Here is a 17,899-nt window from a genome sequence, read left to right as displayed (position 1 = left end):
AAAACCCTCAATTGCATTATTTTTACTTATTTTTAGACCACAATTGACAATACTGATAAAATATTTTACCAAATGGTCATGTTGAATTAACTTTTTATTATCACTTGTATATGGTGAAGCACTTGAAGGAAATATTAATTTAACAAGCAGACAAGAGGCATAAGTAACTCTGGAGGAGCCACAGTGATTCAGAGCTCAGGTGGGAGACTTTCTCCATCAGATTTTTGCACTGGTTAAGCATAAGACTTGCAGTCCCACATTTCTCAAGAAAAGCACCAGCTCACAGAGGCTTGATACAAAAAACACAACCGTTTCAGATTTTTATTTGTAATATTTTAAAACTATGTATAATTTTTCTGCCATTGCACAAAAAACCCACACTTTTTCAGGGTACTTTATTCTTTATTGTAATGTATAACACAAACTATCCACTAAGTTAAATCCTTTCCCTAAGAGGGAGTATCATATTAAAGACCAAGGACCTACCGAACTATTAAAAGATTGAAACAATATTTTCAGTCATTACAGGATGAGAGGTTGAGTTCTTTTCTATGCATGACTTAAGTAACTAACCAGTCAATTCAAAGATAATTAAAAAGACTAATAAATGATGAAGATGTATGAAGTCAGGTGGAAGAAAAAAGAAATCGACGCAGAACAAAACCTTCGGCTGAACCAGTTAGCTGAAAAATACATGAGCTGTAAAATTTCTATTTAGCGCCGCTGTAATAAATAACCTAAATTGACAAGAAGCGGGATTCATCCTTGGGAGGGCCACTGATGGGAATACCAATCTGGCACATTGGTCTAATGAGAGGGGCAGGATGAGAGGGGGAGAGTTTAAGGGCAGAGCTGAGAGTGGGATCATAAAACACCCAGAAAGGAAACATTTACAGGAGGGAACATTAGGTTGTAAAAGCCTAAGAGGAAAAGTGCATTGACAATGACTCCCTATGAGTCTTGCCTCAAAATATTCCTCCTACAAAGCAGCAAGCATCAAGTAATGAGGATTATCATTTACTTTGCATTAGTATTAACTGACCTGGTTAATCTACTAATAAATTAAGGTCAGAGTTTTGCACACTGCTATATAAAATTAAACAGAATGTGATGCATATGCAGCAAATCCTTGTTCATCCTAACAAGGAAGCTCCATTTAACTTGATAACTGAGACACTAAAAGGCCAACTTGGAAATCCTGGCATTTTCATTTTCACAGATAGAGATTTCCCACTTTGCAGCCATAATAGCTAAGTGGCAAGTTCTTTTGACATGTACGACAAAGAACAAGGACTAAAGGTCTCGTGTCAAGATCTGAAGAGACTAATTCTGCTTTATTCTCTAGCAAGATGCATGAAGGTCTTCCTAAAACTCTCATTAGAGAAATGCAGCGTGCTTGAACGGTGGAACTGGAGAAATTACATTTGTCACTGAATGTCATTTATGTTGCAAATGACACTGAGCAAGAGTCACATTTGTTTCTGAGATTACTTGCACAAAAGGCAAGTTAGCTATAGCAATGGAAAAGCATAGGATTTTCTTAACGTTTTAAGGACTGCATAGTTTTAATACATGCATTAAATGCAACGCTCTCCATGTTACTTGAAGTATTTAGATTTCACATGGGACACTTTTACCATCTGTGCTTTTACTGCACTGAACTGCTCAGTCTGTATGTATTATTAAGGGTGAATAAAGTATTTAGAACCTTTATATAAGAATAATAACTAATACATTCAACTACAATTGTAGCTCTACATTTTGTTTCATTTTTAAATTTTAGTACATTTTTGTGGGTTATTGAGTAGCTTTTGGGAACAAGTCAAAACCAAGAAATGTCACAGTGATGGATAGCAACAGCTGCACTTATGAACAGATGGTTGGGCAACTGAAAAGGTAGTTCATTTAGGCAGCAACTTTTCATTGTTAAAATAAAATATCAGGTGATATAAAATTAAATTTAATACAAAAAGATAAATGTATTTACATCCTTTGGAAACTAGAACCACAAAAAGAATTTATTTCTACCCATAACTGTTGCAAACCTAACAGAGGGACAATGCTTTTCCAAGCCCTGCATTTTGATCATTTTCAAAGTGTTGATAGAGAATGTAAAGGTTTGTAGAATCATTTTTAAAATTGCATGTGTGCAAACCATGTTAACACACAGTTAGATTTGGCCTACTTCTGGCTCATATTTCATACTACACAGCGTCTAACCACAAAGTGAGACGTTCAGTCTGTTGAGTGACGAATGAAATACACATGAAGTAGACACATAATAGTTGTGACCGGTTACTATATATAACGACATAATGGTTGTGAAAATATTTGTAGGAAATGTGGTGTGCAAAGATTTCTGTTGTAGCCAACAGAAATCTTTCAGTTGGTTGAAAATGTGACATACAATATCTATTCGACATACAGTAAGTAGATGCTTCACACATGTCGTTTTGATTTTATTTGTCCAGACTTCACACATCACAATTCTTTAAGAGATTTTCTTGCATATCCACTGTGTTATAATTGGCTTTTATGTTGTGGTGTTTTATTCAACCCTTCGTAATCTGATTTATCTGAAAAAAAAAAAATCCATAATGCTGTTTTGTGAAGTTCTTGGAGGTTTGTTGAACATCGCTGAACATCTCACAAAGTAAATGTCTGACATGAGTCACACATTTACTTTGTAATCGTGATTTCGTGATTGTAATATAAATATATGAAACGGTGCAGTGGGGTTTAAATTAATTAGCAAAATAGAAAAAAAAAAGGCTTTTGAAACAGAGTCCTGTATGAAGATATAATGATGATGATGTGGCTAAACACTTATTTTCATCCACCCAACTTTAACCCATACCAGGAAATGAAACCATTCTTACTTATACTTTTTCAATCAGATCTCACACTTTTGTAGAAATATGAACAATCTTTGTGTTTCTTTAAATGCAACTCTGCTGGAAACATTCCACATTGCCTATAAAGTGATATGTACATTACATATGAGATTTAGAAGAAACATTTGCTGGGGGATCAACTATGATCTGTGTGACCTCCAGCCTGCACCGTCAGGTCACACCAACCAGTTCTTTAATCTTGGCTTTTCATACTGCGCCAAAGAAAGGCCGCTGCCTCGGCTTCCCTCTGCCTCGCTCACTCGAGGGCGCAATGATGAAGAAGATGCAGAATGAGGAGGGGTGAGCCGAGTGAGATAGAAAGAGGGAAGGTGACGGAGGAGAACGAGAGGAGTCGCTGTGTGAGTGATAAAGCGCCTCAGGCTGCCTTAATGAAAAGCCTCTCGTGGCGATGGAGAGATTGCCTCTGGAATGGGCTGCTGATGGGAGAAGCCACAGCTTGGTTCAAAACGCAGACTAATTAATGTGTTGAAGGGGCTGAGGTGACAGGGGGGAGATTAGAGCTACTCACAGTGCAACCTGAGCTAAGGATATCTGGACAAGTATGCTTTACATTCAGCATGAAGGGGAAAAACAACTTGGAATTTATAGGAAATAGCTTAAATGTTTCCACTATTACTGCTTACCTGCAACAGTCTTACAATCAGATTATAAAAGAGCAGATGCACAAACAGTGTGAAAGATTGTCCATCTAAAATGCAGGCTTACACAAATGGCGTTTCTATGGACTTAACCGTAAACAGCTGCTGCCATTAGCTCTTTTCCTGAGAGTATTTCATGAAGCAGAAACGTATCGTTAGTGCCTATAGCGCACTGTGTGGATTAGTTATATAAACTGAATATACTCCCAGGAACAACAGCTCTCCAAAGTGCTTCAACACATGAAAGCAAAATTATGTGGCTGGCTGGACACACCAGAAAGAACATATGACATTTGTTTTATTGAATCAAGATAGTGAATGAAATACTGATGTATTTCATGTTCGTTCAATAATAAAATGTTTGTTCATGATAAAATGTTTTAAAATGTTAAAGAAATTTCCATATTTATGCGTTTGAGAATCACTGGGTCATAATTTATTAACAAAAAAAATTTGACTCTTTTATAACAGAATTTAGTTCTAAACCTTTTTATTCAATAATTTGTCTTAAAAGCTGTTGCAGCTTTAGCAACCTTTATATTCCTGCCATGTTTTTATTTTATTTCTATTTGCTCAAGTTGAGTTGGAAACAATGAATGAGATTATTCAAATATCCTTTTAATCAAATTGTAAAATATTTACATATACAACTATAGTGAAATAACGAACACATCACACACAATCAATTTCAGCGTAACTGACATGAGAACATGATCTCTGTGCTTACTTTAGTTTGTTTTCACATCCATTTTTATAATACAATCTTTTTTTGTATTTTAAATAAAATTGACAAAGATAAACTGGAACATTATGTACACATTTTACTGTGTTTAATGAAACCGCAATCTGTAAATGCAAGTTGACGTGTTGAGGGACCACACTTTAAAAGCCAAGATTGTTACTTAACTGAAAGGACTGCATTGAGCATAAAAGTCAAAAATTATTTGAGGCTGCCATTTGTTTATTTAATCTTTCTGTCATAGCTCCTATCTTTTCATACCAAATAGTGAAGTTATATTTCTAAGCCATAGGAGGAGTGTAGGACTACATAGTTTATTTTTTACAATAGTACTTGGATAAAACAGGTTCCAATCACATCTCTCCCTAATACCAGTCACTGCATCAGAATAATCACTCATACCAGAATAATCACTCCTCTTCAGGTCTTAAGACACTGGGGAAATGTGTCTTGATTGTTTGTAAAGGTGTGAATACAAGAGACAACGATATTATTCAGGTGTGAGGGTAATTAAAACATAATTAAATAATGTTACTACAGTAAAAATATGAATAAACCATTCATGCCATTCACTGATGACACAAATATCCAGAAAAATGTTCAAGGTTTATTTTTGTTATTCCACTAGTAATCAGGAAACCAACAATTCACTCCTGAGTTCAGTAGTCTGTACAAGTTATTTCACTCTTGCTGTTTTCAAAGGCCTGCTGCATCTGCTGGACTCATCTGGAGGGAGAATCTGATAATGTGGGAACTCCGATCTCCTGGGTCAACAACATTGATTTGCTCCAAGGTGAAAATGCTATAAAATGAACACCTGTGTCAAAGTAAATCAAAGCCTAGGAACAAAAAGAAGGGGAAAAGTGACAGGAACAAATATGGGCAAAGGCAAAAAGTGAGAGAGAATCTCCAGCTGATTGGACACCTGGAATGGCAGACGCGTCAAAGGTCATGAAAAAAGCTGTCAACCTGTCACTGCTTTGGCTTTTCAAAGCCTTAACGTTGTTTTACATCACACAGGCTGACTGAAGAAAGAAACTTCTGAAAGTCACTGTCTGCCGGTCTGCCCCAGTTATTTTTATATCCTTCATTATCTGCATTATCTTTTATCATTTCAGCTATGCAAAATAACAAGCTGCTGAGAGGCAAAAATCATAATTTCCCACAGGACTGATAATATAGCTGCACCTCTGTCAATCAAGTGCAAGGGAAATTTGTGAAAGTTGAACTCCAATCTACTGGCAACCATCAACCGCCAGCAGCAGAAAATACCACGGGAGGGTGTGAGAGAAACTAATAAGCTAGTGGCATTTAAGATGCAATTCAGTAACATAAACAGGGGATCTTTAATAACAGAGAATGATTGACCACACTTTTAGCGGTGAGTGCATTCCAAAAATATTAGGAAACTGTTCTAATAGGGATTCATGACGACAACTTATTTGGTGAACAAATCTATATTTGGCAACCCATAATCACCATCCCCAAAAAAAAACACACACAAAAAAAAAAACATAACAGCCCTTTCCGACCGAGGAGGTAATTTTATTTATTGAGCCAAATAAATTATTTTACCCCAGGGCAATTTTAAATGCACTAGAAGGTGATGTATTGATGCATGCAAACTCATATCGAGTAAAGACGTAGATTGGTGTAAGTTGATTTTAGTAATTTGTGTTATGAGACATAATTTTTCATAACAAAAGCCTGGCCTTTTGTGCAGACAGCTGAAACTATCATTGGAATTTTATTATCTGTATTGCAGATAATGGCATCATTAGTCTATGCTTCATCACGGTGGCAATGCAGCAACATTTTTATTTTATTGATAAGCTGGAAAATACGCAGTGAGCAACTGCAAGATGATTTTTTTAAAAATGTGTCCGAGGTTAAAAAAGTAAACGGGAATTCCAGATTTTTTTTTTTACTGTATCATAGTTTTTAGTACAACACACTACAATGGTTTCTAGTTTTTACTGATTATGCATTACGTGGCCATAACATTCTGACCAGAGACAAATTCAGTGAAAAATCACTGATTTTCTCATTATCATGGCTCCTGGTAATGGACAGGATATATTAGGGAGAAAGTGAACTCACTGCCCTTGAAATTAATGCGCTAGAAGGAAAGAAATGACTAAAAGTAAGAACTTCAGAAGCTCTGACAGTCGCCTTGTTAGGATCACTTGGCAGCTCAGAAATTGCTCCAGCACTGGTGGAAAAAGGTCCAGCGGATGTGGTTCAGTATGACCATAAACTGATCACAATAGGATCTTAGGGAAGCAGTGAAGGGCAGCGTCTGCAAGGTCTCAAGTGACAGAGGCTAAATGAGGATCAAAACCGAATAGCATTGCAATGGATGAAGGTTATTTTTGGTCTCATAAGCACAACCTTTTAGTCGTCTTCTAGCCTTAACTGTGGCCCAAGTCCACCGGTTATCAGGGGAACCAGGACGTACTGAGCTAATGGGATCAGACTGGGATCAGACAGTGTAGCAAAAACAAGCTTTTGCTACCCAGGTTAATGTTACTTGGGGTGGGGGGAAACAACATTATCAGAAATAAAAACACCTTTTAAGATGGAAGATAAAAGACAAAAGGTCGAAAAAGATTAGAAGTCAAGTTACCTTCTGTTAAAGCACTTACGATTGACTGGGAATCTGCACCACTAATGAACATGACCTTCAACAACGCTCATGTTGGTAGCACATGTCAAAGTAACATCCACAGGAAGGGCAGGACCCAAAGGTTCCAAGAAGAATATTGCCCAAAGTATCACAATGCATGTTTTCTGATCTACTCAATACTGAAGGGGAATAGTTTTGACCTTAGGACTGTTAGGGTTGATGTTTAATCTCCACCGTTTGCTGAATATCTGCCGTCTAAGATCACATTTATGGAGGGTACCTTGACAGGTTTCTTGCGCGCTGACTCTGCCTCATTGTTCTCAGCCTCCTCGTGCTCCTTGCAGCCTTGGGGAAGGTTGGAGTAGTTGGCCAGGCTGCTGAGAAGAGATGACACCATAGGACTGGTGTCCATCTCCTCCTGTAGAGACACCAATACATGGATACCATTAGTTAGCAGTGGTGTGACGATTCTATTAATCAATGGTGTATAACTGCTGACTTAATTGATTCCTGAGTCATCTTTCCAAGAGCAAGAGAAAGAACTCACACCATGTTCCTTATTAGACCCAGAATCCCACTGAAAGCAGATTGTAAATACATTTGTGCAAGGCTGTGGTAAATTGCATTGTTTAGCTCTTTCCTGTAGCAATGTAAGAGTCACTTGTATTAACACAAGGTTCCCATATGCCCTTCACACAATAACTACCCTCATTAATCGATGTCAGGGGCCCTTTTCAAAAACTAAATAGTGAGAATGAGTAAACCCTGCATCCAAGAGTCAATGCTGAACATGTGTATTAAACATCTGAGTGTGTTAGTGTGTCTGCACAGAGTAGATTTTACCTCAAACAAGGCCATGTTCTTGCCATCATATTGCTGGCTCTTTTCAGCGGCAGCTTCACTGCTGTTGATGAAGGGGCTGCTCTCTTTGGGGTTACTGTCACCTGAGAGAAACAATACATATACAAGATCCTTTCAGACTGTACAGCAATAAAACAGACGAAAAATGAGCAAACCTACAGGGAGACTAATGGAAAGTCAGTTTCTTCAAGCTACATTAAGCTTTTTGGGGGGGAAACGGTAACTTTCAAAAGAACACATACTTTAAAGGAGATTACTATTTTCTGTACTATTTTCTGTTTAAGTGCAGAAAGACACACATAAGGTTTAAAGTACAGGATGTTAGCCAAGAAAGGACGGGAGGCTTGTCATCTCTGTCAGAGAGGCAAAGAAACAGAATGGAAGCTAATGGACTGTGCAATCGCAATATGTGCAGTGCTATATATCCCATATGTCCAAGACTAGAAAATCTCAATCTGCCTCATGCTACACTAAAAACAAGACTGTCCCCAGTCTAAAAGCGATTACCACTGAAACATCAGAAGGAATCCTTTCCAGCTTCTTTGTCAACAAAACCCTGAGAGGACAAAGCGGAGTGATGTTATTTTGGGTGACAGCTAGCTTAAGGCATCAAGGCTCGATGTAGTAGCATCTGTCCACAAGTTCCCACGCCCAAACCGAGAGCAGGTCTGAAAACAAAGCAAAAAAAAAAGTGACGGAAAGTTATAACGGGCTCCCTGTAACTAGAGGGTTGCCTATTTGAACCTTCTCTCTGTCGTTGGGGAAGGCGCTTCCCCTGCCTTGCTCACTGGGCCCAGTGGCTCAGAATGTGCAGCAGCTTTGCCTCTGTTATTCTGCCCCAGAGGCAGCTGTAGCTTACCATCTCTGGGGCTTACCTCTGGCATCAATGAATGTGTGTATGAATGGATGAACGACTGATTGTTGTGTAAAACGCAACAAATTAAATAAAGTGCTATGTGGGACATTTACCATTTGTGAATTTCAATCCATGATATCATAGACACAATCAATGGCCTTGATAACACCAGTTCTCCTGCACTATTATATAACACATCTGATGCTTAGTTGGTTCCTTTATAACCATAGCTCTTGCTTTCATTTGTTGGCTACAGGTATGTATTGGTAGACTTAATTGAGGTAGATGTTTATTTTGCTGGAATTGCACAGGCTTTATTATCTCTTTAATTAGGCACCAATTTTAACTCAGTAGGTACCTTGGTTTTGTATGTCACTGTGTGGCACTCATAGATGTAAAATGACTTGAAAGAGGTCAGCTCAGTTTCTGATGAATGTCACATTATTAAAAAAAAAGAATAAAACAAAAAGACTTGGAAATTATCCTGGCATAAATTAATTGAATATTTAATCGGAAAATTTGGCCAAATCATTGTCTTTCAAAAGCAGGTTGCTCATGTTCAGGCTTGTGTCAGGCTGCAGCTTAACCCAGCAGTCACACGTTTAGAGGTGAGGTACAGCCAAGACAGATTTTCCATCACATGGTTACTGAACCTTTTTATAGCACAGCATAGTGCCCTCTGTTTGAATGATTACATGTGGTATAACCAGCAGCAATTAATCAGAAATAATACTAAAATACATAATAATCCTGGCACAATAGTTAATCTTTGTTATAGCAGTGATGTGAAACATTGGGCTGTTTGTTTTGGCGGGAAACCACAGCAGTCCACATTCAGAAAGTAGCCTGCTGTGGTTACAGATTACCATTATAAAATGGTATAATTGGCTTGTATAAAGACTCCAAATCTAACATACAATGGCAACAGAAGCTTGCATCCACATACACATTTTACTTGTATATTTTAACAGTTCTTTTAGGTGTGAAATTATATTTCACCAAACAAGTTTAGCTTAATCTACAGTAGATCTTCATCAATACAAAGTTAAATGTCCCTTAGCAGTTTCCAGAGAAACCACACACTTTCTGTAGCTACCAAGAAGCATCTATGATCCTGGGATGTTCGACCATCCTTCTTAAAAGTTAATGGTCCCATTAAACAGTACACTAAGAAAAGATATATGGAGAAAATAGGTACCATTAGTGAAAAAGACTCTTCAAAACAAAATATTAACCAAATGCAAATTTTCCCTAAAATTCAAATTTCACTTGTGCTGTACCTCTTTTTTTTGTCTTTTTAAACACAATTTCAGACAAATTTTGCTTTTTCAGAATTTAAACAGAAAAATGCACACATTTTTGTATGTGCTTTCCAATCAGTTTATTTACTTTTTTTTTGTTAAAGTAACATCATGTGCATTGTATAAAAGTTAAGAGTTAGACCAAAATGTAAAAGAAGATAAAAAAATTATTTATTTTTTTTCTTGGAGAACTTTATTAACCATCTGGTCATATTAAAATGGACTTAATGTGGAACAGAAGAGAATCAAGCAGCTGTAAATAAACAGCAATAGGCCAGGTTGCAGATGCTATCTAATGACACAGATGGTATGTTAACAAGTTTATGTTTTCAAAAAAACTGTTTTAATAAAAATTTGATGAATAAATGAGGTTAGTGTTAATTTTAAGGTGGTTAACTGTGAACATCATTTAGTTTTTACCTGTATGAACTGAACTGTTAAGTGTGAACTGTGACAACACTGACCCTGTCATCAATCAAACCGTCAGAAAGCACCACAGGTGCTGAGGATGAATAGAAATCTCATAAAAACTTCCGTATTACAACTAGTCTGAGTAGAATGACTAAATTCAGAAGCACTTTGTGCACCACAAATGACAAAGGTCTTGGTCATGAAGGTTGCACAGTGTCAACTGTCTCATTTGCACCTTCCAGCATAACTTGAGGGAGACAGCAGATTGCTCTCCCTCTGGCTCTCGGTCTCGTCTTGGACTGAACACTGTGAGACTGGAGTTATTTATAGCCAGGACGCTGCAGCCATGATGTCGGAGCAGCGCTAACAGACGGCACGCCGTTGTACAGAGACAACGCAATAGGGCCACTCAGACAGAGGGCACAGAGAAAAGGGGGCAGCGTTGAAGGATCCTTTAAAGAGCGGAGAGGCGAGAGAATTAAAAAGGTGGCAGTGAGGTGAAGGAGGTGAAAGAGGAAGAATGCAGATGAAAAGCTGGAGGGACACACAGATAGATGGTGAGAGAGTGAACTGGGAAGGGGAGAGCGATAAAGGCTTGGGATGAAATGGGGAGCCGCAGAGGGACGGTAGAGCCACACTTCTGTCGGGCTGTAAAATGTAAAAGCTCCTGCAACATTCAAGGTTCAGTTCACTCTGACCTGCAGGTTAAAATAAACATGGCTGGTAAAAGGGAGACTAAAGTGTCCTGCAAAGGGCTGAGGGAGCATGTGGATTATTTCATTATTTTACCCTCTGTTCCCATCATCTGTTAATCACGTCTATAAATGGTGATGGATGGATGGATGGATGGATGGATGGATGGATGGATGGATGGATGGATGGATGGATGGATGGATGGATGAGAAAATGGGAAAGAGTAGAGTGGACCCCAACATTGTCACAATTCAGTATTTGTGGAAAACATGCCTATTTACAGATTTTTTCATAGAGCATATTTGAAATATTGGAAAGAAAATGCAGCTTGGGAAGGTGAAATATTTTGCAGTTCTACTTCTCAGGCTTTTGGCTGGTTCTGCAAGGCAACCAATCCTGGAGCAGCATTCATTTTCCTTGGTGGTGATTGGTTGTACCCCCAAGAGTGGAGATAAGGAAAACTGTAAACACAAGCTTCTGCGGGTGTTTTAAGGCAGCTTCTACTGTGCATATTAATACATATTGGAGTATTTTTGGTGTTTGAATTGTTAAAACAGGCCTGCACACATTTTTGGGGGGCGGAGAGTGGGGGGGGGGGTCTGAAGCATTTGCTGACTTTAGCTATTCATGGATGGCTGTGGTCTGTAATGTACAACATGCACAACTAATTCTTTCTAGTCCACATCAACATGCCTTTATCAAATTACAGTGACTACTGATAAAAATATAAAACCTAAGCAAAATAACTCATTGTGTTGCAATGAGTTATTTTGCCGGCATTAAGTTATAATGGCATGAAGAACCGTGAACCTGCATGTAAAGACTGAAATCCAGCTCGTGAAACGACTAAATTTAAAAACGTGTGATAACACAGTGTGTGTGAAATCACACAAGGTAGGCCTTCTGCTAATTGAAACCTTCAGTGTATTACTGTACAACACTACGCACACCTCTCCTTGTAGGGCAAAATGGGAACATTTTACAGGTTTTTGACATAAATCTCATTAAAATTTCACCATAAAAGGCATTCAAATTTCTGAATGTATTTGTAAAAGGCTTAAAAGCGCATAAGCAGAGAGTATTTAAAGGACTAAAAGGACAAGTGTTAACACCTAGAAATGCACAGACCTGTGGGGGAAAGGCACAAAGACAATTATTCATTGTTATTGTTTAACTCTACCTGGACCATTTCTTCTTATCACCTAATAATTTAAATCTCCTCCTTCAAGGAAAAAAATTGATTCCTTCCTTTTTGGGCAGTTCTGAGACCAGTTTTGCCCCAAAGCAGCTTATCCATTCTCAGTCTGATGGGATCTCTACAACAATGGCTCCTCACTACCAAAGCCTCTATATATGGTTGAAATTCAGAGCTTCACCACTCAATGAGTCTCTGTCTTCCCAAATCCATCATGAAATCACAAAAGTTTCACTTCAAAGATTTTTTAATAGTTGGTGCTTAGTGCACAGAGGCTTAAACAGAGCTTACTGTCATTCCATCAACAAAATGAAAGAATTTTCCTTTCTGGGATTGTGTGTGTGTGATTTACATGCCCATCGTTCTTCTATGGAGATATTACATCATCCCCAAAATAATGTAATATCAAATGACACAAAGTGAGTCTCAAGTTAAATTGTTTATTTCAAAATATAGCAAAGGTTTTGTAATAATCAGCATTACCATCAATATTGATATGGATAATGAAAGTTTTAGTTTTAAACTATCTTACTTCAGCTGCACGCTTAAAAATCTCATTTGCAGAGGTATGTGCTTCTATCAGACATAAATTGTTCAAACCTTGACTTTTAATTCTGGAAATAATCCTGTGAGGTCTGCATGCAGTGGATTGTCATCTGGTTCTCAGTTGTTGAGTCATTTTAAGTCATCTTAAATCACAAGCAACTCAAATCCTTCTAGGCTCAGAGGACTGACTCTGCAACAGTAACATGTTGCCTTCAAACACCCTGTGTTGCTTTCGTTGCCATTATCAAATGTCTATTGCCAGTGACATGCATTTTCCGATTAATAGCTTTTTTTCATAGAACATTATGAAAATATTTGAAAGAAAATGCAGCCAGGAAAGCTGAAATAACAAGCTGTAATGCTACTTGACACTACTGGCTAGCATTCACAAATCAGCCAATCAAGGAGAACCGTTCATTTACCTTGGCACCAACAGGCAGCTACCCCCAAGAGTAGAAATATTCACACTAGTGATTTTTTTTATACAGAATTTAATCCCAGACCAAGGTTGATCTTAGCTTGATCAGTCCATAAGAACTGTTTTAAAACCAGAGTGGCTCTTTAGGATGTTCTATCTTTTAGTTAGCAATCCAAGTACAAATTATTTTCTACTTATTTTAAATTATTTTCTACTTGTATAAAAAGAAAAGAAATAAGGATTTAAGATCATCATATTATGATCCAAGTTGACCTTCAGGTAATAAATAACTATAAACTAACACAATATGAGATAACTACCTGCATAACTTCAGCTAAGTGGGTAATGCATTTATCTTTTAAAAACCTTGAAAACATAAAGCCTTGAAAAACATTAATATTATTTTAACCTTTTCACATTTTGTTGCATTACAACCATAAGTTTTAATGCACTTTATTTTGATTCCATACGATAGACCAACATATAATTGTTCAAAGTGATTTGCAGTGTTCATGAAGGTCAAAAAGTTACATTTTAACCTGCCACCCTTCCATAAAGGATTGAAGTTTTATGGAGTTTATGATTCATGCTGACTGATTCTTATTCCTGAATGGGATTTCTGCAGCTCCTCTGGAGTAAGTGGTTTCAGAGTAAACAGGGTTGAATCCATATTCCACATGTCTCCTCTCTGCCCTCTCCTTTTACACTAATACACATTCCAAAAAGTTCAAGGAATAGCACTTTAAATGTTTTAGTGTGAAGTAAAATGTCAGGGGGAACAGGTGAAGGCCTGTTTTGCAGCTCAAACTGCAAAACAGACAAAAAAGGAGCCATGGAGAATAATTTGGTGAGAACTATTTGACTTTGCTTTATTGATCTTTCCCATGAAGTGGTGAGGTGGCGACACTCACAGCTTTTTGCTGTCTCGCCCTGCCTGCACTGTGCCACACAGTGTTTGTCTCTGAGAACTGACCCCAAGAGGACGAGTCAAAGAGCTTCATGCTTATTCTTGAGAAGCTGACTCAACACAAGCTCTGAGGCCACTTGTTGGTTTGGCACATGCATTCAAACAAGTGCGTGTGTATGTGACGATGCACGTGCGTGTGATTGGCTCACACCCTGTTAACTGTGCGGTACAGCAGCAGAGGAGCGTCTGCGGCCAATTAATCTCAGCCTGGGAACAAGTGGCTGGATTTCAGCCATCTTGTATGAAAACATAGACTACGGCTGTGCTGTTGAAAATAGTAAGAGTTTGTATCCAAAATGTATTCATAGATACTTCATGTGTGAAATTGCACACACAACATCCCTTTTCACAGTGTAGTGAGTTTACGCTACTTTAAGTGACAGCAGAATTTAAAAGGGAAATAAATTATTGAAACCAAGAAGAAGTTGGATTTTCTGGCGATGTTTCCCTGCAGTGTTTTGTGTGACAGCAGCAAATCCATGTAGATCAGGATTTCACTCACTAATTCGACTGTCTCTTCTTTGTTCAACTACATTAATTCAAGTTTGGCATTTGAAAGTAAATGCCTCTTTGTCAACTGGAAGAACAAGTAAAGCAACATTTTTACCAAAAGACAATTTGGAGAGACCAATTAACCTAACAGTAATGCTTTTGGACTGCAGTAGCAGGGAAAACATGCAAATTCCATGCAGAAAAATCCCAAGTTGGGATTTGAACCTGGAACCTTCTTGCTAAAAGGCAAGAAGGTTCCAGGTTCCAGCCACTCTGTTGAACACACACCCAGAAAGTCCAGTCCCAAGAGGCAAACGTGAGGACTAGCAAAACGAGAAGATGCCCCCTCCCCCTTGTTTTTCCCTAAACGTGGGAGACCTCAGTGTTGTTTTTTTTTTTTATTATTATTTTCTCTTTTATTGATTGCAATATCTTTTTATCCACACATTACAAAAATGCACAACAAATATCAGGCTCAGTCTGCAACCTTATAAAGGGGGAGGGAAAAAAAATCTACACAATTATACACAATTATACACAAAATTGTGTATAATTTTGTGAAAAATTATACACAAAATATGTGAAAGTGTAGTGGCAGTTAGGATGTAGAGCTCATGTGGGATAGGTATCCCTTAACAGCTGGATTTTGAGATGAATCTTGTATGTGGTTTGAGATTAAACTCTTCTCAACATCACTCCTACTTTTCCCTACACAACATTCCCCATTTATTTATAATGATGTAGGGGGGAGGGAGGGGGTTATTTCCTGAGCATTTCATTCACATGTGATTTGCCTTTTTAGCACAGACATAATGCACAGAAGAAATAAATAGCAGGAGGGTACAGTTACATGACTACATCAGCCCACACACTGTCATAAGCAGATATGCTACGCTCTCCTTCCACCGATTGTTGCTCCAGCTGCAAATCAGACACAGCTGCCTTGTTTTAATGTGATTTCACTCACTCTGTTTTTTCTCTAACTTTTTCTCTATTCATTTCTCTTCATTTTGCCGTGTGCTGTGCTCTCTTATTTACAGTTTTTATGTCAACAACGTAAGTATGAATATCTACATGAAACCACTCAGTTCTGATTGTGTGCTGTGGGGCCGAACCTGCATGCTAATCAGCATTCAGTCGGGCGCTTCAGGCGCAGAATGAATTTTAATGCAGCATTGCCTCACAGGGTGTGACTTTGACACAGACCCTTCTCTGCAGCCCTTAATTTCCAGCGAGGTCCTCTTTCCTGATTGGGTTTTAAACTGGTGGCATCCGATAGGCTGAGAGCCAACAGACGGACGGGGATTTCTATTACCATGTCTTAGCATGTTGACTCTCCCTGCTCTGAATGTTAGTGATTGGTGTCTCTGAATTAATTTTCTCAAAATCATGATAAAGAATGTTTAGAAATGACAAAAACAATAATTGTTAAAAAATATATTTGGGGAACCAAAACCAAAAATTTCACATCTTCCTTTATCCTACAAACACTGTGAGACCAATACAAAACAATCACTTTTGCTGATAATTATCATTATTAAAGAAATTGGGGTAAGCCATAATTAGAATGAGCAGGACCAGATTTAATTAGTGTTAGACATTGGAGCTGGTATCTCATGGTACATTAGCTGCAATTTTCTCCCAGTGGATGTTTCTCAGTTGATTATTCAACTTAAGAGGTTAGAAACTGTGAAAATCGTCACAACAAATAATCCAGGATGTCTTGTAAAATGCCCTCCCTACACACATCCCCACTTTCTGCTTTAAAATTCACTCTAGTCATTGCTTGTCCCTCTCCTCCAACAACTGTGCGCTGTGGAGTGTTTATACTTTCAATCGAAGAACCTGCGCCTGTTCGCCTGTCCATGGACATTAACTTAGAAAGAAAAGTGACAGGAAGGCGGCAGGCCGCCTGGCGTGAGGTGCAGCTAATGTGTAGCCATGTAAAGCCAGCCACAGTGAGCCCCGGTGGAGCCTGGCTATCAGACTTCCTCAGGTTGTAGGCTAGCTTTGGGAGAACACTTCGTGCCCTGTCAGTCAGCTGCACGCCTCCTGCATGCATACGACCGCCTGCGGGAGTGACTTCAGCTAGCTGCTGTAATTGGTGAGCCACAGAGCTGCGGGGATGAAGGAAATAGATGAAAAAAAGAAGGAATTGCGTGGGAAGAGAAGAGAGAGTGAGAGCGGCAGGGAGGAAAAAGAATAGAGTGCTAGGGAGAGTGATTGAGAGTTGGGTTTGGGGAGGATTATGCCTGGTGGGGTAATTGGTTGAGGAGCAAAGGTTCCTCACACCTGCTATCTTTGACTTTTTTTAGCAACCAATGCAACAAATTGAAGTAAGATGGAAACAGTAAGAAAATAGCGGATGACATGGTGGGGGAATCAAAATCACATGTAAGACACTGATGTGTTTTAATAAGGTCATGGTTGTGTTTTTTTAACATTAGCAGAATATTGACAAGTATTTGAGCACATTTGTAATGGAAGTGCTGCGAAAAGTCACATTTATACTATATTCTGCATAGGGGGCACTCTAAATGAGATACGGCATGAAGGTGTCCTGGATGAGTTGGCGAGTTAGGCATCCAACCACCAGCATGTAAACCATATGGTAGAGTTGTTTAACCCTTCGTGCGTGCGAGGACTGAGGCAAACGTAGAGGACTGTAGCAAATGATACAAGTTTTATGTGTGTGGGGCCGGTTGGACCCCATTTCTAAACACAAGGTTTAAAGTGTTAAAGGTTTAAAGTGTGCGACTGATCGTCATTTCACCAGGTCTGTAATTTTCTTGTTAGTCAATGCTAGAGGTCAGAATCAAAGGACAAATGATCACATTTGTTTTTGCTGTTCAGTCTGTACTGCCACTCCCCTGCATGTGGTCATATTCTGCCTCCATACATGTCCTAAACTTCCAAGTAAGGCGGGAGACAATTTTTCTAAAAGCCCTGAAGAGAACACAGGGAGGGCACGTCCTCTCCGGCTCACCTCTCTCAGCACTTTCCCTCATTTATTTCACTGCCCGATCTTCACCCCACAGGTGTGATATCACATCCCCTGTGGTCGACTCACTTCCACACGTCTACACCTTCTCCTTCCCACTTCTTTATTCTGTGGCCTTCCTCTCACCTCTCGATTCCAGCCATAAAAAGGTATTTTAAATTCAAAAGCCAACACACTTGCTGTGGGTAAATACAGCTGAAACTAAATATGTACATAAACTCAATACAAAAAAATTATTGA

At 38.6% G+C, this 17,899-nt stretch overlaps 1 protein-coding gene across 3 annotated transcripts in view; it reads right to left on the bottom strand.

Moving 5' to 3' along the window:
* slc12a5a (solute carrier family 12 member 5a) overlaps positions 1-17,899 on the bottom strand; it is a 155,260-nt gene that overhangs the window by 44,650 nt on the left and 92,711 nt on the right. For all 3 annotated transcript variants that reach the window (XM_017304944.2, XM_017304943.2, XM_008408932.3), the window contains exons 2-3: positions 7,762-7,862; positions 7,199-7,336 (exon numbers count right to left, since the gene is read on the bottom strand). In XM_017304944.2, coding sequence (XP_017160433.1) covers positions 7,199-7,336; positions 7,762-7,862 — 239 coding nt within the window. The remainder of the gene's footprint in view (positions 1-7,198; positions 7,337-7,761; positions 7,863-17,899) is intronic.

The sequence above is a fragment of the Poecilia reticulata genome, chromosome 5, assembly GCF_904066995.2.
Source record: "Poecilia reticulata chromosome 5, P_reticulata-male-v2, whole genome shotgun sequence".
In the NCBI taxonomy this organism is placed as follows: domain Eukaryota; kingdom Metazoa; phylum Chordata; class Actinopteri; order Cyprinodontiformes; family Poeciliidae; genus Poecilia; species Poecilia reticulata.
The sequence above is the reverse complement of the archived record's forward strand: the minus strand, read 5'-3'. Positions and strand labels throughout refer to the sequence as shown.